This window comes from Populus alba, chromosome 9, assembly GCF_005239225.2.
Source record: "Populus alba chromosome 9, ASM523922v2, whole genome shotgun sequence".
NCBI classification, from domain to species: Eukaryota; Viridiplantae; Streptophyta; class Magnoliopsida; order Malpighiales; family Salicaceae; genus Populus; species Populus alba.
Window position 1 is genome coordinate 6095352 of NC_133292.1, and position 19684 is coordinate 6115035.

General features: G+C 33.4%; 3 protein-coding genes across 3 annotated transcripts; 2 read left to right on the plus strand and 1 right to left on the minus strand.

Annotated features, from left to right (window-relative positions):
- Positions 1–3015: 3015 nt before the first annotated feature.
- On the plus strand, positions 3016–8351 carry LOC118027708 (uncharacterized). The gene is made up of 3 exons (XM_035031147.2): positions 3016–3439; positions 4812–5170; positions 5860–8351. The coding sequence occupies exons 1-3, from the start codon at positions 3208–3210 to the stop codon at positions 7579–7581; spliced, it is 2313 nt and encodes a 770-aa protein (XP_034887038.1). The 5' UTR covers positions 3016–3207; the 3' UTR covers positions 7582–8351.
- Positions 8352–9015: 664 nt separating this feature from the next.
- Positions 9016–13101, plus strand: LOC118027707 (actin-related protein 7). Its single transcript, XM_035031146.2, has 7 exons — positions 9016–9238; positions 9427–9648; positions 9752–9893; positions 10301–10545; positions 11516–11699; positions 11819–11886; positions 12729–13101. Exons 1-7 carry the CDS (start codon positions 9161–9163, stop codon positions 12879–12881), a joined length of 1092 nt encoding a protein of 363 aa, XP_034887037.1. The 5' UTR covers positions 9016–9160; the 3' UTR covers positions 12882–13101.
- Positions 13102–17425: 4324 nt separating this feature from the next.
- LOC118027706 (cytokinin riboside 5'-monophosphate phosphoribohydrolase LOG1) lies at positions 17426–19444 on the minus strand. The gene is made up of 7 exons (XM_035031145.2): positions 18970–19444; positions 18729–18826; positions 18592–18622; positions 18405–18504; positions 18212–18282; positions 17952–18095; positions 17426–17763 (listed from the first exon to the last, which is right to left on the minus strand). Exons 1-7 carry the CDS (start codon positions 19102–19104, stop codon positions 17674–17676), a joined length of 669 nt encoding a protein of 222 aa, XP_034887036.1. The 5' UTR covers positions 19105–19444; the 3' UTR covers positions 17426–17673.
- Between the last annotated feature and the right edge of the window lie 240 nt (positions 19445–19684).

A 19684-nucleotide genomic window follows, 5' to 3' on the forward strand; every position in this document is an offset into this window, starting at 1 on the left:
TTTTCGATGCATATGGGATCACAATTTATGGCTTTGAAAGTCACTGATGGCTGTTTGTTTGTACCTTTCAAAGTATTATGGGCTGGAGCAGTCTAGCTTGTATGTGCATACTCTGTCGACCCAATTCCCCGAACCACTGGCTCATTCTCTAAACAGATTATGATTTAAGACCATAACTTCTAGCAAATTTCAAGCAAATTAACTGTTAGACAGACATGGCTAATTTCAGGAGTAGCTAAGAACGTGTCATGCTTAATGTTCCTGCAGAGCCCATATCATTATGGTGGAGTGTTAATTGACTGGCAAGGCTAACTAAAAAGAGTCGGCTTTTTACTGTACTTTAAATAACAGTGTATTTTTTTGGGTAATTTTTACTTTGATTCTTGAATTTTTACTCTATGCAATTTGGTTCTTTTAAATTCAAATTAGCCCTTAATTACATATTTTTTTAGAAGGAAGTGTTGAATTGAAGGCTAAATAACTGAAGTGAAAATATCAAGTAACACAAAGGATGGGTTGAAAGTTTTGTTGAAACATTTATTTTAATCCCTTTATTTTTTTAGATATTATGTGGCAAGTCCCTTAAATTCAAAAATAATACATTTTGATACCTATATTTTCCTCTTTTTCAGTCCTTTTATGCTGGGAGGAGAGAGTGAGAGTCACTGAATTTTAGCTTAAAAAGAGAAAATGGTTGTCGAGGAAAATTCTGACCACCAAAATTGTTGTTTGTGTTAAAAAGTTTCATATAATTAGGGAGTTTTGTTTAAGTGTTTGTTTACCTTGAGAACACCTAAAACAATAAATCTAAACTCGGGAATAATTTTTGTTGCTGGTATATTTCAGGTTTTTGGCCAGTTTATTAACTTTTTGGTGGTTGTATATTGGTTTAATAAGGTCTCTATAATGTTTTTCTAAGTGTTTTGGATTAAAAATAAGTTGAAATGAGATTTTTTGAGTGAAAAAAACAAAGGCCTATTTTTTTAGCCGCCACAATAGTTTGATTCTGGGTTGACAAGACGATGCGTCGTATATTGATGCAGACAATGAGTTATTTTTTTTTTAGTATACTTGAAGCGGACAACACATTGTCCACCTCATTGAACTTTTTTTTAAAAAAAATCTGCGTCTGGGCCTGGTGTTGTAGGCTCGCATGTGGGTCATTGCTTTATTGGACTAGGCGTTGGGTCTGTCTTGCCAAGCTAAAAAATGTTCAGCCTGGTTTTTTTTTCAGTTTCTTCTTTTTTTAAAAAAATAGTGCATTATTTGTGTTTATTTTTTTCAAATAAATATTGGGTTTATATTTTAAAGAGATCATGATTATTTTTAAATGATATTAGATTCGTTTAATTTTAGAAAGGTAAGTATGATTTATCTATGATTTTTTCTTAATTATATATATATTAGATTGTTTTTTTTTTCAATATTTATTTTTTATAAGATTTTTCAAAATTGCAGCTTTGCATTATTTTTTTAATTATTATTCAATAAATTTTATGTGTGTACCAATTTCTATTACAATTTTATTTTGATAGATGAATTCATTAAATATAACCATGAAAAATACCTAATATACATATCTTGATTTTTATTTTCTTACTTGGTTTTCTTAATTTTATTTTTGTTTATTGTTGATGAATTTTTTTCATTGCTTTAAACAGTGGCTATTGAGTTATTTAATTAAATATGCACATAAGTTTTTTTTTATTTATATCTAAGAGTTTTTTTAGTGTAAGAAAACAAGTTGAGAAATTCTGTATATTTATTTATTTTATTATGTTTTGATGTTTAGGATTGTATTCTTATTCTTATGATTTTTTATTATTTTCTTTAAATCTTTTATGAAAGTTTTATTGTTTTTAGTTTTACCCTTCAATTCAAATTTTTAGTGTGTGTGTGTGTATATATATTTTGTCTTTGTTCTTTTAATTTTTATCATTTTTTTAATTGTTTTTTATTCCTTTTAATCTAACTCCTAGAATTAAAATTTTTTGTTTCCTTTTGATTTATTTTTTATTGCAATTTCAATATTCATTATTTTTATTGTAATTCTTTTTTTTTGGATTTTTTGTGTTTTTTTTTTTTTATTTTAACCCTCATGATTTTTTCATATACAGTGCTTTCGGTTTTTACAATGTAGATACTGGTTTAAAAAGTTAATAATAATTGATTTTTTTTTGTTTTTTTTTTATATTTATATTTATTTTTTATGAAATTATCCTATTATCATTTATTTTTTATCTTATTAACAAATACAATTATTGAAATGTTTTTTAAATACCGTAAAAATATATTTATATAATATTGAAAAGTATTTATTTATTTGAGCCATATACTGTCATTTTCGTTTTTGAAAGAGAAAGGCAGTTTAGGAAGATGTTACCTTCCTTCCAAAGCCCTTCAAAGTTCAAACGAATATTTAACAATTAACTATTCGCTACCTTTTTCTTTTTTCCTGCAAGGAACCTTTTTCTTTGTCCTTGCAAAGAAAATAGATGTAAAATACAAGGAATTTTTAGAAATATAATATTGGTTAATTTTTTAAAATATTTTTTATTTGAAAATATATTAAAATAATATATTATTTTTAAAAAATTATTTTTAATATTAATATATAATTTAAAAATATATAAAAAATTAATTTGAATAAAAAAATTTAAAAATAATAAATTTTGTAAAAAATACTTTTAAAATGCAAAAATATTTAAGAATATTTTATAATTTAGCTATGATGTTTTTAAAAATAATATATTTTTTTATTTAATTATTTTTAAATTATTTTGATACGTGGATATTAAAATTATTTTTTAAAAAATAAAAATATTATTTTAATATATATTTTTTAAAAATAATTTCGAAAACTTTGTCTAACGGTACTATTAACACCAGTAATATTTGATCCACGTTAACTTGTCGTCGATGTTATCAGCTCGATCGCTTTACTAAAATTTGTCGTACATCATCCTTTTCTTTACATCATCCTTTTCTTTTTAAATAAAAAGTAAAAACTTGTGAGTGAAGACTGACTTCCTTCCCCCCTCCAAAAATATAGCTAAAACCAAAAAACTTCCACAGCGCGCGTATAAAATCCTACTTCACCTCTTTGGAGGTCGGCTCACATTTCTCCTCTGAGAAACCACACACACACAGAGCTAAACAGAAAGAGCCAAAACCCCTGAAAAAGCCTAAGTAACTAACCAAGCAACTATGGAATCATCTGAGAACTACGTCAATTACGGCACTTCATGGACCGCCGCAACTAACTGGACCATCGCCGCTGGCTCTCTCGTTAACTCACTCACTTTCGAGTCCTCTCTTTCCCTAATCAGCGACGACGATAATAATGATCACCATCAAATCTCCCCTGTCGATTCTAAATCTAAATCTCCTCTTATCCTCTACGCTCCTACACCTGATTCCGCTCCCTGCGAGATCACTAGTAAATCTTCCACACTTATTTTATTATTATTATTTATTGTAAATTATTTATCTGTTATATTTTTTGAGAATCGATTCCCCCCCCCTCCGAAGATTTTAGTGTATCTGCTGTTTGGACACAAAGATAACGAAGGGAAAATAAAAGGATGATTTGAAAAGAAAAAGGGAAACATAAAACTTGTTTTATATATATATATATATATATATATATATATATATATATATATATATGAATTTAAGATTCAGGCTGTTTTTTTTTTTAATGTGTTATTTATGTTTACAAAAACTAGAAAAATTCAATGCGTAGAAGTACATACGAATTACTTGTGTTTTACTCTTTTAGTGGTTTACTGAAGTTTTCATAGAAAAATAATTTTCTTATAATTTTAATTTCTAGAGTTTCTTGGTCATCTGAAGACGAATTGGTGGATTAATCAGTGATGAATGTCTTTGTGAAATTCAACAATCAGTTTGTAAATGTCTTATCCTGAGTTATTTTTTGTGGTTAAGGTACATCATCTATGAATTTGATGTTTGAGAGTAAGTGACTATTTGGCGCAGCGGTTGAACCATCATTGCGCCATTTTTTGAATTTTTTTTTTTTATTTTTGAATTGTTTTGATATAACAATGTTAAAAATAAATTTTAAAAAATAAAAAATTATTATTTTAATATATTTCCAAATAAAAAATACTTTAAAAAACAATATCTAATATTGTCCCACACACCCCTTAAGTATTTGGCCCTCAATCTAAAATTTGTCGGAGTGTAAGCATTTTTTAGACAATGATAGAAATTAATGCTGCATTATTCTAAAATTTGCATGGTAATGGGTCCTGCAATGTGCTTTTTTCTTGAAGGCTTCTTAATTTATTTATTTTGGTATTTGTGAAGTCTACCCTTTTAGAATAGGTGGCCATTTGAGCTTATTGGCAAATTTAGTTTATACACTTGGGTTTTATTGCTCTTATGGACGAGTTTAGTTAATGGGCATTTTTATTGCTATATGATGTATTTTTCTATCCACAATGGTTCATTTGATCGTAAATCCTCAAATGTTTATAAGTCATAAGTATTTTTTTTTTTTGGTTTTTCAAGATATTTAAGTGTTATGGTGGACTAAAATTGTCTAGATGTCTGATTAATGATTATAGACTTTTATTAATTGTTGCTAAAAATTAAAGAAGAGTTCTGAAATTGGAAGATTTTTATGGAGAAATGGTGTGTTATCACTCATCATCTTAAACCGTTCTGTCACACTGAATGTTATTATTTGTAATCTTCTTATTTATGTCAACTTGAAGCTGGACGAGAAATTTTATAGTCCTTTTTCACTCTCTTTGTAAATGATCCGATAATTTCTTGTAATGCAGTTAATTTTGCACAAAAACATGAGGCGAGACAGGTTTATGTTCGAAGTACTGCTCGAGTTTATGAAATATACTATGCCCCTGAGCTGCAGAGCAGCGGTGAGTATTTGTGCACTGTTTGCTGTGGCATTGCTGCTAGAAATGAAGAAGTGCAGCATGCTACCAATATTGAAGAAGCTGTTTTGGCTCATGCAAGGAGTTCCATTCAAGGACTAGCTGAAGAGAAACTCAGAAATGGTAGAAGCCTAACTCCCAATGAAAATGACTGGTTTGAAGTGAAAGTTCTTGATAGTCCCCCGGTCATCAACAGAAACAGTTCTTCACCATCAAATTCTGACATAAACCCAAAGAGAAACTCACAGGTAATGAGATTTGCTCTTTTAAAGACTTATCAAAGACAAGCTCATCTGCCTCCTGTTGCCATGTTGGGATATTTGCCTGTTTGTTTCTTTCCATTTCCCCCAACAACAAAAGAACTCATCCAAGGTGTCAAAGCATTTTTCTTTACCTCTGTCTCTGCAATTGATGGGGCTTTTAAGTACTAACTCTAATGTAACTGATACATACTAATTTGAGCTTTTTTCACGAGAAAATGATTGCAAGAAAAAAAAGGGAAAGTGGATGTGATTAAAGTACCCTTTGAATTTAAAAGATCGGATGTTTCATGTTTTCAATGAAGAGGTCCTTTTTAAGTCGAATATCATTAGAGGGGTGTTAATCTGTCTCGCTTTTCCAGAACAAGATGTGGATGCTATTTCTGGAGTCGAGCCGTTTAATATATCTTGTAACGGGTCAAGAAAGGCCTTGCCTGTCCTTTTTTTGCTTTTTTTTTTCTTGCTTTCCCTCTCTGGTTGGTTCTGTCTTACTGCACAATATCACTTCCCTTTGGGGCACTTTTCTTTGGTTTGTATACTATACAACTCTAATTCCGAGGTAGGGTTGAAATGAAGAGAAGCTAAACAATAGAACTTAATTGAAAGCACTTAAGCACAGCTGACTCGTTACTGCTTTATCTTAATTGATTGTCCATGCCTGATGGATGAACTTTCAGGACTTGTATGAGGCTGCAGCAGAGATCACTGATGCAAAACCTTCCACATCCCTTACACTCAGGCTGCTTTCACTTAGGAACAAAGGTTATGTTTGTGTTGATGAAGTTTATGTATTTGGTGATCCTGTCGACACAAGTAGTTTGGATAATCAAGTGGGTCTAATGGAAAACTCTGCTGGAAATTCACTTATGGCCATGCTTGTACCTGCTGTTTTTCAGTTGTCTCAAACGAAGGGTATTGGTGGAGGAGAAGATAAATACAATATTGATACAAGGGAAAGGCAAGAGTTACAGGAAATTGGGTCAAAAGAAGCTGTTCCAGTTGATGTTGAGAAGAAAATTCAGGAGGAAGTGAGGTTGCACAAAGTTGTTGGGCCTACTTCCAAACCAGTCCAGCATAACATCCTCCAACAAGTTTCAAATACACAGAGCAAATCTGATATTTCACACAATCATTTTGAAGGTGTCCTGGATCAGCTTGTCGCTCGAGTTAACAGAATAGAGGATCTCTTTTTGAGGTTTGAGGAAAGTATGCTGAAGCCCATTAACAGCATTGATGTGAGGCTCCAGCGAGTCGAGCAGCAACTTGATGTGCTCACAAAGAAAACTGAGAGCTCTGCTCTGGTTTCTGGCACTAGAATTTCTGCTCCTGAGTTTTCATGCAGTGAATCAGAGACCAGCTCCTTCTATAACAGTGGGAGTGGGGATATTGGTTATATGGCATGTGAAACAAATAAGAGCCATTCACCTTCATCTCTGACTTCCATTCTCGCTGATGCCACCCCTGTTTCAGTAAATGACACAAATTTACAACCTGGTCTGGTAGTCACTGCTCCTGAGTTCTCAAATTATGATGATGAGGTAGAAGATCATGCTGTGGAATCAGTGAAGGAATCTCCAAAGGTTAAACAAAAGCATGCTATGTCAACTGATGATGCTTTAGCATATGCACTTGCTGGATTCTCATCTTCGACTTCAATGCAGTCCCAGAAATATTCTCAAACTTTTGCATTCAAGGCTCCTGATTTTCCAAGTGAAGAAGAAAATACCAATGAGAAAGCAGCTCCACCAGTGGTTGAATCTGAACTAAATATAGACCCTTCCCCTTATTTCAGTGAATCTGATGGGACAGAGCACATGGGAATTTCACTTTCTTCTGTTTCAAATGTTACTACTTTAAAGGATGATGAGAATGTGATGAGATATCTTGATGATAATAGATCTTTGAAAATGGCCGTGGGAGTTGATGAACAATGCCAACATAGCGAAGGTGGGGAAAGTGATTCACAGGACATTTGTGTTGGCCATGCAGTTGCACCAGCCACATGTGATGTTGCGGGTACTGATTCATATCAGATGATATCAGATGACAGACGAACAGATGACATAAAGGATGGAGAAGTTGGCGATGGAACAAGTGACATTTTTCGATCTATGGAAAACCTGAAACAATTTTCTGTAAATCAGCCTAATGATGGCTTTCTTACTATCCAGGAAGTAGCTGTTTCAAATGAATTGGTGGCTTCTACAGAAGGCACTGAAGAAGAGTCTAAACATAGCGAAGGGGGAGAAAGTGATTCACAGGATATTTATGTTGGCCATGCAGTTGCACCAGCCACACATGATGTTGCGGGCACTCATTCATATCAGATGAATCACGGCATAAAGGATGGAGAAGTTGGCGATGGATCAAGTGACATTTTCGATCTACGGAAAACCTGAAACAATTTTCTGTGGATCAGCCTAATGATGGCCTTGTTACTATCCAGGAAGTAGCTGTTTCAAATGAATTGGTCGCTTCTACAGAAGGCACAGAAGAAGAGTCTAAACAAGACATTCCGCAGAACATTGTTGATCTCTCATGCGCTTCTTCCATAGTAGATTTTGAATCTCCAATCCTGAAGTGAAATTTGTTTCTCAAGGAACTTGGGTATCAAGTCTCCCCTTGAAGCCCTTACGGCTGGCATGCCAGACCTGGAAGTTGAAGTTCCTCCAGTTATGGAAGACAATAATGATGGTTCTGGAATTGGCGATCAGTGCAACTTAATTTCAGCTGAGGATTTTGGGGCTATATACCCCCATTTCAGTGGATATGGATTATCACACAGTCTAAATGAGACGCCTTCGATTATGGAAGCTGATAAACTACACGACTGTTATACAAGCAGCGGCCGGGAAATGCCAGCTTCAAGTTTGATATGAGAATGAGCTGTTTCTGTTGATAAGTAGAGGCTAAGCTGTATACAAGCACTAGTAGCCTGCCACCTGTTATCTTCTTCCACTGATTTGCCCTCTCATTTCTACCTCTGTCAAAGCTAACAAAAATGGGCAATGAATGAAATAAATTGACTCTCTTTGTCACAGACATGGAAGGCTGGGATCCATTCCATTACTGTTCACGGAATAACAATTTTAGCTTCCCCGTTGTGTTCCCCAGAGGTAGTTTTTTTAAAAAAATTAGTTTTAATGGAAAGTAAAATCTAAAAAGTAAATTAGTTTTTGATATTTAGTTGAATTGTGTAAAATGAGTTGGAAAATAGTTTTGTATTTGACTATGATATGAAAATTAAATTAAAAATTAACTTATTTAATTTTTTCAAGTTTATTAAAAAAAATAGAAACTACATCTAGTGAATAAAAAATTTAATTTTATATATTATTTTAAATAAAATAAATAACAATGAAAAAAAGAAAAAAAAGTGTTTAATCAGTTTACCTTGTTGTTACAAAAAAAACCCTTCATTTCCTCCATTAAATTTGCAATTACTTTCTTATTATTTATTTGCTAGTGCCATACTAATATAACTAGTTAAAAGTTTTAAATTTGATGCCTGACTTTTGTGCCCCACTTGAGATTTCGGAGATTTGTTCAATTAACTTCAAAAATCATTAAACACGGAGGCAAACGGAAGGACTAAACTGGAAGCTAAACTGAAACCTCAGGGGGGATCTAGCAAATTTTATAGTTTACGAGGGGGGAAATTTGACAGAACTCCAAACCTAGGAAGATTTTGTGGTTTAAAAAAATAAATAAAAAAGAAATTAAAGCACTGCTAAGGTTATGTGGTGTTTGATATTATAACAGTGAACTTTTTTTTAAGAATTTTTTTTTTAAAATGTATTATTTTTTTAATTTGATTTTGTTTTTAACAGACAGTACCACCGAAAAAAACAAACACAAGTACTGGCATTAGCCCGCAGCGTTTTCAAATTGGACTACCCGCTAATAAAGAGAAAAGAGAAGAAGCTAAATATAAGCTCTCCCCTCCAGTAACAGCAGCAACTCGAGAGGCGCTTAGCAATGGAGGCGGCGGTGATAGACGCTGGTACTCAGCTCCTTAAAGCCGGCACCGCGGTTCCAGATCAAGCTCCGCCCATGGTAACAAGAATCATCCCTCCCCTCCCTTAGGGTTCCCTAACAAAATCAAAGCCAACAACAATTTATCTTCTAATTTTTACCTTTTCACTTCTTTTTAACTATAATTTTACAATTTTAATTTCTATTAGGGTTTTCATTTCCATTTGTCTTTTTTTAATTTGTATTAAAATTATTTATTGTTTGAGTAGATAATTCCGAGCCAAATGAAACGAATGGTGGAAGATGGAACATCGGGTGATAATAATGAATCCGTATTTGAGGATGTAACTGTCGATCCTGTTGTTCGAGGTTATATAAGAGATTGGGATGCGATGGAAGATTTGTTGCATTATGTTTTATACACTAGTCTTGGTTGGGAAGAGGGAAATGAAGGCCAAGTTTTGTTTACCGATCCGCTTTGCACTCCCAAGGTTATTTAACACCTTCCTTTGACATTCCTTGCCTAATTTCTTTGTTTGTTAGCGTGAATTTAGTAAGAGAGTGTGAAAATCTTATTGAATTTTTATATTACAGGCTGTTAGAGAACAATTGGTACAATTGATGTTTGAGACATTTAATGTTTCTGGGTTTTATGCATCGGAGCAAGCGGTGTTGTCTCTTTATGCAGTTGGGCGTATCTCTGGATGCACCGTGGATATCGGTCATGGCAAGATTGGTATGTAAAACCTATCTCTTTAAAGTTTAAGCTAATGGTTTTTTCCATTGGATACCTTCACTTTCAATCATTGTTTGCAATCGATGTGCATAAATTTCATTTTCTTGTTATGCATGAAGAGTGTTTCTGGTACTTCACTTGTCCCTCATAATGTAAGCGTTTGATGATGAAAACTGGAGATGGAGGTTTTTGTAAAGCTTAATTTGCTTGATGGTTTGCACTTGATTATCACCTATTTTCTTTCTTTATTTTTCATTTCAAATAGCTTTTGAACATGAGTTTGTAGTCCTTTAGTTAGCTTAAGACATAACAAATACTAAATGGGTAGTGAGTGCCTTTGTTTGGGTTAGTTTTCTTGCTGAGGTGTGATCTCTCTCTCGCTCTCTCTCTCTCTTTCGTATTGCCAGATATTGCACCAGTACTTGAAGGTGCTGTTCAGCACATTGCTTCAAGAAGATTTGAAATTGGTGGTGTTGATTTGACGAAGTTACTTGCCCAAGAACTGAGTAAATCTAATCTTTTGGTGAATTTCAATGCATCTGATGTTGAGATGTTAAAAGTAAAGTACTCCTGTTGTGCTGAAGACGAGCTTGCCTACGAGAAGACTCAAAGGTCAAGTGATACAGAGGAGCATACCCTTCCTGATGGACAGGTTTGTTTTTGTGTGTTGTTTTAAAAACTAGCCTAGTCCAATCAGGTTCAACCTGGGTGATCAAGCTATGACGTCAGAATTGTGCAATTAATAAGGGATCTAATAATGATAGTAAGCTACTTTTATGTGATAAAGTTTTCTTTAAAGTTTAATGCCTTGGTTGGTATATGTATAGTGTGGTTGCGGCTATTTTTCAAAGTGTTTTTCACTTGGAAATACATTAACATAATGTTTTTTTTTTTAATTTATTTTTGACATCAGCACATCAAAATGATCTAAAAACATAAAAAAAAATATTAATTTGAAGCCAAAAAAAAAAAATATTAATTTGAAGCCAAAAAAAAAAAATCAAATTTTTTCAATAGCGTTTTTGAAATGCAAAAACAAAGAGGCTTGGAGTCTGTGGAATAGTTAAGGTAGCCATAGTATAATGGCCCATTGGTTCAGTGGCTCACTTTCACTCTCCTGATCCATGTTCAACCTTTTATTTCCCTGCCTGTCTTTATGAATTTCATAATTCAACATCACCCAAATGACTGGGTTGATATATCATTTTCTTCCCTGTTCACTAGATGACCTGCAATTAGTTTTAACCAACTTGTTCTTCGACATCTCTTTTGATGGGAAAATTGGACACAGAGTCCCAATTTCATGCGGTTTGATGGTCTCTTGATCCATGTGGCTGGTACCATCAGGAGCAGGCCTCAAAAGATTGCTTTCTGGTGCTAAGATTGAATGTAAATTATGTGATAATACAGTACCTTGATTATGTAAAACTCTTGGAACTATTTTGGGTGAAAAATGAGATTGGAACGTGTCTTACAAGTGACTGCAAGGGGAGATTCTCCTTTTTGTGCCAAAAAATAATTTTCTAGCCTAGGATTGCTTTTGTTAATCTAGTATTAGCATATTCCTGATTGACGCTTGATATGAAATATAGGAATTCAATACTGCTGTGAATGTTTGTTAGGTGATTAGAATTAGAAGAGAAAAATATACAATTGGCGAGGCATTATTTCAACCATCTATACTGGGTATAGAGGCACTTGGAATAGTTGAGCAGCTTGTACGTAGTATTTCAACTGTTTCTTCAGAGAACCATCGCCAACTGCTGGAAAATACTGTACTTTGTGGTGGCATAACTTCTATGCCTGGTGAGTTTATTTATTTTTAATTGAAATCTATGTACTGTAGTTTAAACATTCCCTTCTTGATCAGAAGGAATTTGTTGCTTGGGACAGCTAAAAAATTGTTATACTGATGCCTTCTGCAGGTTTTGAAGATAGGTTTCAGAAAGAAGCAAGCCTGTGCTCATCAGCTATTCGTCCTTCACTTGTAAAGGTAAGTGACCGGATAGACTTTTATTTTTATGTATTTTTCCTGAATTTTTGAGGTTTCATGTTTGTTGTGTGCATGTTTTACTGTAATTATCCTTATGTTGGCCCTGTGATGTGAGGATGCTGATTGGTGGTGGGATTGACATGATCGAGGCAGCAATGGGAGCACTTTGCTTCTTTCCCACTTGCCAGTGCATAAAAATCCTCAGATGTTTAGGATTTTTCCAGCTCACATGTTCTGTCCGCAGTTCGGCACATAATGCTTTCTTGTTTATGTGAGGAAGCTGCACGCTGTCCCATTGTAGATTTTCTTTGTGAAGATTCCATAAGGAAACATATTTTAAAAAATTGTCAGTGTATCAAATTCTTTTTAGAAGTATACTTGTTTGAACATTAGAGGTTTTATAGAGGGATTCTTTTGATGTAAAATATCGTAGATTATAAATGAAATCACTATTTCTACAATATTTAGATAGATTTAATGCTTTTGTTGCTTTTAGGTCAATATCCTCCATATGCTAATATTACCAGTATTTCTAGAAGGAATAAATGAAACAAGACTACGTTACAGGTTAAAAGTTCATTAAATGGTAAACTATATTCTATCTTATATAAAGTTTCAAGACATTTGCTTTATAAGTTTGTCATCATAGACTATGTCTAACATTTTTTTTCTTCTAATTCCCATATATTTTTCCACACACCTGTTTACGAGTGATAGTGATAGATGACAGTTTTCTCCTCCTGGAAGTAGTGGACATGGTTTTCCTTTTCCTTTGTGCTTTATGTTCTTTCGGTAGTCTCTTATATAGCACGTTTCAAAATTTGTATCTGTCTCCACTGCAGCCTCCAGAATATATGCCCGATAAGTTGACAGAGTACTCTGCATGGGTGGGAGGTGCCATACTAGCCAAAGTCGTGTTCCCTCAGAATCAGCATGTTACCAAGGGAGATTACGATGAAACTGGACCATCCATTGTCCATCGGAAATGCTTTTGAACCCGTTTATTATGTGTGAGTTGCTAAATGTTTTTTCTATTCCTACTTGTATTATGGTAGATGGCTAGGATGGCACTGAACAATAGACTAGTAGGATTGTCAACTTGGAAGAAATGCCAAATAATATTGTCTGTGTTTGTAGTTTTTCTTCATTTTTGGACATTACATGGATCGAATGATTCAACAGGATTCCATTTAACCTTAAAACATTTCTTGTTTACAGTGTCGTCTTTACTGAAGTCTATTAGCTGTTATTTGTCAGCAAGTAGGTAATCTTTTACGTGGGATTAGATTTAAAACAACGTGTACTTCTTGACATTCTGAAATGACCAACAAGAGCTATATTATATTATTATTTCGGGTAAGAAAAACTATTTCTTTTCTTTTTTGCTAAAAATTAATTATTATTTTTTTTATGTTTTGAATCATTTTAATGTGTTGATTTTAAAAATAATTTATAAAAAATCAAAACTAATTATTTGATGTATTTCAACACTAAAAATACTTTGAAAAATAACTATATCTATATTTCCAAACTAAATCTGTCCACTCATCTGTGTATGCAACCATTGACACTTTCTTCTCACCATAGTTCCGTTGACCTATGTTTCCTGGGTCATGTGGTCTGGTATTCAATTCCAAATCCAAGCAACCAGAGTTGAATCATTGGTATCAGTACAGCACCATGGTTCCATTGCATGCATTAGCAACCAGCTCTGCCCCCGGTTCTTCTTCTTTGTCTAAGCTAGGTGCCCAAGTTACAGGATTTTAATTTTCCTTTCTTAATAAAGCCTAATCCTAGGTTTGTTAATACAGTGGTAGGTTTAGTAATCCTTTCACCACCAGATCATTTCAGCTGAGCAATGGCATGTGGGACGACCATAAAGGAAAAAGTCAAGGAACTCCTCCATTGATGGTAATAATCATACCAAATTCAAATGATTGAGAATTTGATTTGATGGCCACACCTACTGCTTTTTAATAAACTCTTGTCCTTACTCTCTAGTATCTATAGTCTACTCTTGTCCTCGCTCTTTAGGATCTATAATCCTCCCTAAACATGACGGTGTTTCTGCTCACCCTCATCTCGACGTGGACTGTTTTAGGACCTTGTTTTATTAACTTGGACGGGTAAAACCTGTAGGTTGAATTTCTGGGTTATTATAAATAGTCCCGTATTTTATTTTTCTGAAACCTACGATGTTTCCTATTCCTATTGGGTACGAGACCTAACCCGAGTTCTTGTCAAGTTTAAAGGAACCCTCTGAGATCCGCTGATGCTCATGCTAAATTGATGAGTTTATGGATTTATAGTATTCATGGAATAGCCCTTTTGCTTATTTTGTAACATTCGCTCATGGTTTCGTAATTTCTTTTTACTAAAATTTTGCTGCCACTTGGTCCCTTGAGTAAACTTAACTTGAAATTCTATAAAGAAATAACTGTTACTCTTATAGGTGAAACTAATGGTAGAAAGTAGGAACACAAGTGATGGCCTGGATACTTATAGTTCAGGTTTTGTATTATCCATATTCAAACATGAATCCGAAATAACTATTTAAACTTGAACTTGATTTAATATGAATTTTTAATATCTGAGCCTGATTCAATCAGGTTTCAGGTACTTATAACTCAAATAATCTAAATATGACCTAAACTTTAATGTTATAATTTACAACTATTCCCAACCCAAAAACAGACCTTTTGCCTTTGAGTTTTACTTTAACATGGTCAGGTCTAGATAATTTTTATCTAGATAGGTCGATATCATTTGGATTTGGGTGAAATTCTCATGTGTTTAGTATTGTGGTGTATAGTGCTTTTCAAAAGTGTATTTTATTTGAAATATATTAAAATAATTTTTATTTTATTTTTAACATTGGCACATTAAAATTATCAAAATACACTAAAAAAACATTAATTTAATATATTTTTTAAGTGGAACACATAAAAACCATAAACTATCACACCCTTGAACACTCTAAAATTGCTTTGAATGGTCTACAATTTAAATTACTATGACCAAACATTGTCCTCCAGAGGATTCTCTTTATATATATATCCTCCTATTTCATTTTTTTCAATGATGAATGGATTGATGCAATTATTATTATTATTATGCATGTACTAAAAGAAATAATATTTTCCTGTAGAAATGATAAATTTAAATTTTTTTTAATGAAGTGGGTGCTATAACAGTGGAAAATCTATAATTTTTATTTTTTTACAATTTTTTTTTATATAGATTTCTTTACTTTTTCCCCTTATTTATCACTTTACATTTGATTTATTTATAGACATTCTTTTTGTTCATATTTTTATTTATTTTTAATTGTTTTTAGTTTCTCCTTTTTTTTGCCTTACACTTTTTTTTTGGAAAAAAATATTATGTTTTATTCTTTATACTTGAAATATTTATCACTTTACACTTAACTTATTTACACCATTCTTTTTGTTCTTATCTTTATTATTATTATTTTTTTTGTAATTTTTCATTTTTTTTCTTTACACATTTTTTACAAATGCAACTACAAATGTTAGACGTACATATGTGATCAAGTGAGAATTGTATACACAAATAAATAATAAAAAAATTGTTAATACTGACTAGAAACTAAATTGAAAAGGTGAGAAATTAATAAATATACATCAAGATATATAATTTCACAACATGAGTTTTTGGTCCAGTTTTTTTTATTTTTTTTTTAGAAACAAACTTTTATTTTATTGAATAATAATAAAAATAGACACATTGGAAAAAATGATTGAATAAAATTAAATTAAAAAAAAATTAATAGGCAGGGTTTCAGAAAAAAAATGCATGCTAAATAAAATCAAAATCAATCAAGACTTCATTCAAAAAGATTTTAAAAAATATTGAAATTTATTTATTTTAATTAACCTCAATCACAATTAAATATTTCTTGGGTCTGGCATCCAACACATTTATTTATTTAATTAATATAGTTTAGTTAAATTCAATTTAATTAAAAAATAAATAAAGTTATTAAAAAGAGTTAAACACTTGGGTTGGGTTGCCCGACACGTGGCCCGTAAAAAGAAGGCCATGTATGTTTAATCTGTTATTTTTTGAAAATGATCCAAAAATTAAATAACATGTTACTTACTTATATTTTAAATAAAAATAAGTAACGCATCATCTAGTTTTTCAGAAACTGGCCATCAAAGAGTGGTAAAAAAATCATGCAATAGTTTTCTAAACCCAAAAATCCAGGTTTCTTTACTCAATGTCAATTGTAGTCCTTTTTTGTTTTGATTTTGTGATATTAAAAAAACTGAACATTTTTATGTAAAGCAAAATGTGTTTCTTAGACATGGAGAACACTTAAAAGAGTTTACAGTCAACACAAATCAATCCAATGCGTAAGGAAGGATTGGATAAAAAAAAAATAATGTTAGAAAAAAAGAAAAACAAAAAAAGGGGGCATGGTGCGAATCCCTATGCCAATGGTAAATGTCTAGAAGAAAAGGAACAATGAATTCCTCGAGTCATGAGTGGCATTGTGTTGAGAAGAGGGCTGAATGGAATCATCTAGATAGTAGTCTAGTAGTAAGAGTTTGGGATTAAAAGATTTGTTTTTTTTATAGTTTCAGGTTCGAGTCCTAGGTTGCTCATATGATGGCCACTAGAGGCTTACATGGTCGTTAACTTCAGGGCTCGTGGGATTAGTCGAGGTGTGCGCAAACTCACCCGGACACTCACATTAAACTTAAAAAAAAAAGGAGGGCTGAACTGGATTCTTAAATCACCTGGTTAGAACATGCGGTTCAACGGGTTTCATTCCCACAACCTCTCATTTCAAACATTTGATCATGTCATAGCTCCCTGAGTAGATAAGATGTCTGCAACACCCGATCACTATTTTTTGACTTTTGTTCAAAATTCCAAAACCACTTGATGATATTTTAATGTTTCGTTCTGGAAAAGACATCCCAACGACAATGTCTTTTGGTATCTCTACAAAAGCTGAGAAAGCGCCAAAGAAACTATAAACAAGAAAAATAAAGATTTGGGAACCGAAGTCATGGCTATACCATCCATCTGGTTACTCCTGTTGCCTATCATTCTAGCTTCACGTGCTGGTTTTTTTTTTTTTTTTTTTTGCCAGTTTCTTCACCGAGCTCTGCGTACCGGAGAAAAACCCTACACTACGTACACTTGTATTTATAATTCGGTGTTTATCAAAAGAGGAGTTGAAAAGGGACTAAGCTACAAAGCTGTCAACTATGCTTTGGGACCCAATGCATTCAGACCTGGTGGCAATCCAGCCAAAACTGATGGCTCGAAGCCACGCATCAGAAGCTAAAAAACAATTTGGGTCCAAAAGCAAGTGGACAAATTAATTAAGTCCTGTTGCCTCTTCCTATCCCATCCCCTAAGAAAAGTAATCTCCAGAAAGAACAACAATCTATCATTCTACCCCTCTCAGTAGCTTCTCTGCCCTCTCCCCACCACACCTTGTGATCCCGAGTCACAGACTGTATGCTTTTTTGACATTGTCAATGGCCAGATGACAGAAAGGTAGAGAAAGTACTCGAGAATCTCTTGTTATTCAATTGGTTTAAAGAGAACTGGAACATACATGTCATTGTAAATATACAAATGGATGGGCGATTAAGATATATATGGGATCTTTAGACTTCCCCGCTAAAGAGGGATTTGTTATCTTGCTGTCCTTTTTTTTTTAATTTTTATTAAAATGGGACTGCACCAACACATTTATCTTTTCTTTTTTATATATACACAAACGGATCATCAAGATCTTGGATCCTAGAGGTTCCCACTTGCAGTAGGCTCTGGTAATTGGTCCACTTCCCAACTTTGTCTGGGTGCAACCTTGTCATGGACAGGTGTGTACTCCTGCGACATAGCAACCAAAACAATATAACAAATCATTCCCTGCTTCTATCTGAAACCTTGCCCTGTCATCCCCTAAAATAATTCAGCAACCAACCCCCATACTTGCATTATGCTAATACACGCTCAAACCCAAACCTATATTTTACATAATATAAAAGAAACTGAGGACTTCTTCTTCCCTTTTATACCTCCATTTTCTCGATAAGTTCAGCTGCTGTTTCTGCTATAACAACTATGTGCCTTGCGGTACCATTTATGAAGCCTTCTTCAACTCCCTTGTCAAATAAGGCAAGCAAGCTGTTATAATATCCATCTACATTTAACAGTCCCACCTGGTAGAAAAGTGAAAATGAAAGATGAAACACACCTATCAAAAAGAATATTCTAAATTGTAAAAATATTGACGGAAGGTATATAGAATCTACAAATTAAGACCATCTGATCTTACTGGTTTTTCATGAATCCCAAGCTGAGACCAGCTGATTATCTCTAACAGCTCTTCCATGGTTCCATAACCGCCTAATGAAAAGATTGCACGAAAACTTGATTCAACATACGTGCGCGCGTGCGTGCGCGTGTGTGTGCATGCATGCATGTATATTTTCTGCACTAGTAGTTGCTTTGAATGAGAATACATGTACCAGGAAGGGCAATGAAGGCATCGGCATGTTTTGCCATTTCTGCCTTTCGTTGGTGCATGTCTGCTACAGTTTTCACTTCTCCAACGGTTTCTCCTGATATCTGGCAAGTAGAGCTTTAACTCCATTAAGATGCAAGAAGATGTTAGACGGTACAAAAACATGAAATAATAGGGCTTGAATAGCATACCTTGTGAGACATTAGAGCCCTAGGAATCACTCTATATAAACAAAACATGAAGAAGCACGTTAAGTTTTCTGGCACCAGCCAAAAGAAGAGCGAATATTAAAAGTAAAGAAATGAAAAGGTAGTGATAAATGGAGTACCCAAGAACATGGCAGCCTCCATTGAACACGGTTTGTGAGATCAAACCCATAAGACCTACACTCCCCCCACCATAGACCAAATCAATCTTTCTCCTAACCTGGCAATTATTACAAGGAAAAACATCTGGTAAGCAACATACAAAACCTCCTGACACATAGAATATGTGTGCTCCTTTCAAACAGAGAGCCTGTGTGCAATTCTTTGATTTTGTAATTATGACTTGATAATTATATATATTACCAGCTGTTTGCCAAGCTCAAGAGAAGCATCAGTAAATGAAGACTTGTATCCAGCTCTACTACCACAAAAGACACAAATCCTTTTGAACCTTCCTTTTTTTTCACTTGTTGCAGATATCCCCTCTTCTCCTTCCATTCTCCAAAGAAGAATAATATAAAGAGAAAAGTGATATGGGGGAGAGAGGAAAAGAAAAGTAGAGAAAGAATGCAGAACAGATTACGAAGGAGGATATTGTATGTGCGAGGGAAGCAGAAGGGACACTTTGCTTTTGAATCTCCACAACTTCATCCCCTCTAGGACCCCAGCCTCTCCTTTTGCCCGTCGTCTTTTGTGAGTGTTATATCTTTTATTTTTTATTTAAAAATGTATTAAAATATTATTATTATTATTTATTTTTTAAAAATTATTTTTAATATCAAAATAATCTGAAAATATTAAATAAATAAATATTTTTAAAATAAAAATAAATAAATAAATTCTACTATGTTGGAGAAGAGCCCATCTCCAGCTCTCATTTTATCTTCGCCATCCCTTGCAATTAATTTTCTCTTACACCTAAAACTGTTAAGGAATCTTTCATGGAATTTGAGACAAAGTATGTCTACACGGACCATGCCAGTGCTCTTTCGACCTCTTGTGCCCCATCTTTTAAATATACATCGCTTTTATCATTTTGCTGTCCTTCTCTCTATCCCCACCCGATAACTATTACTAT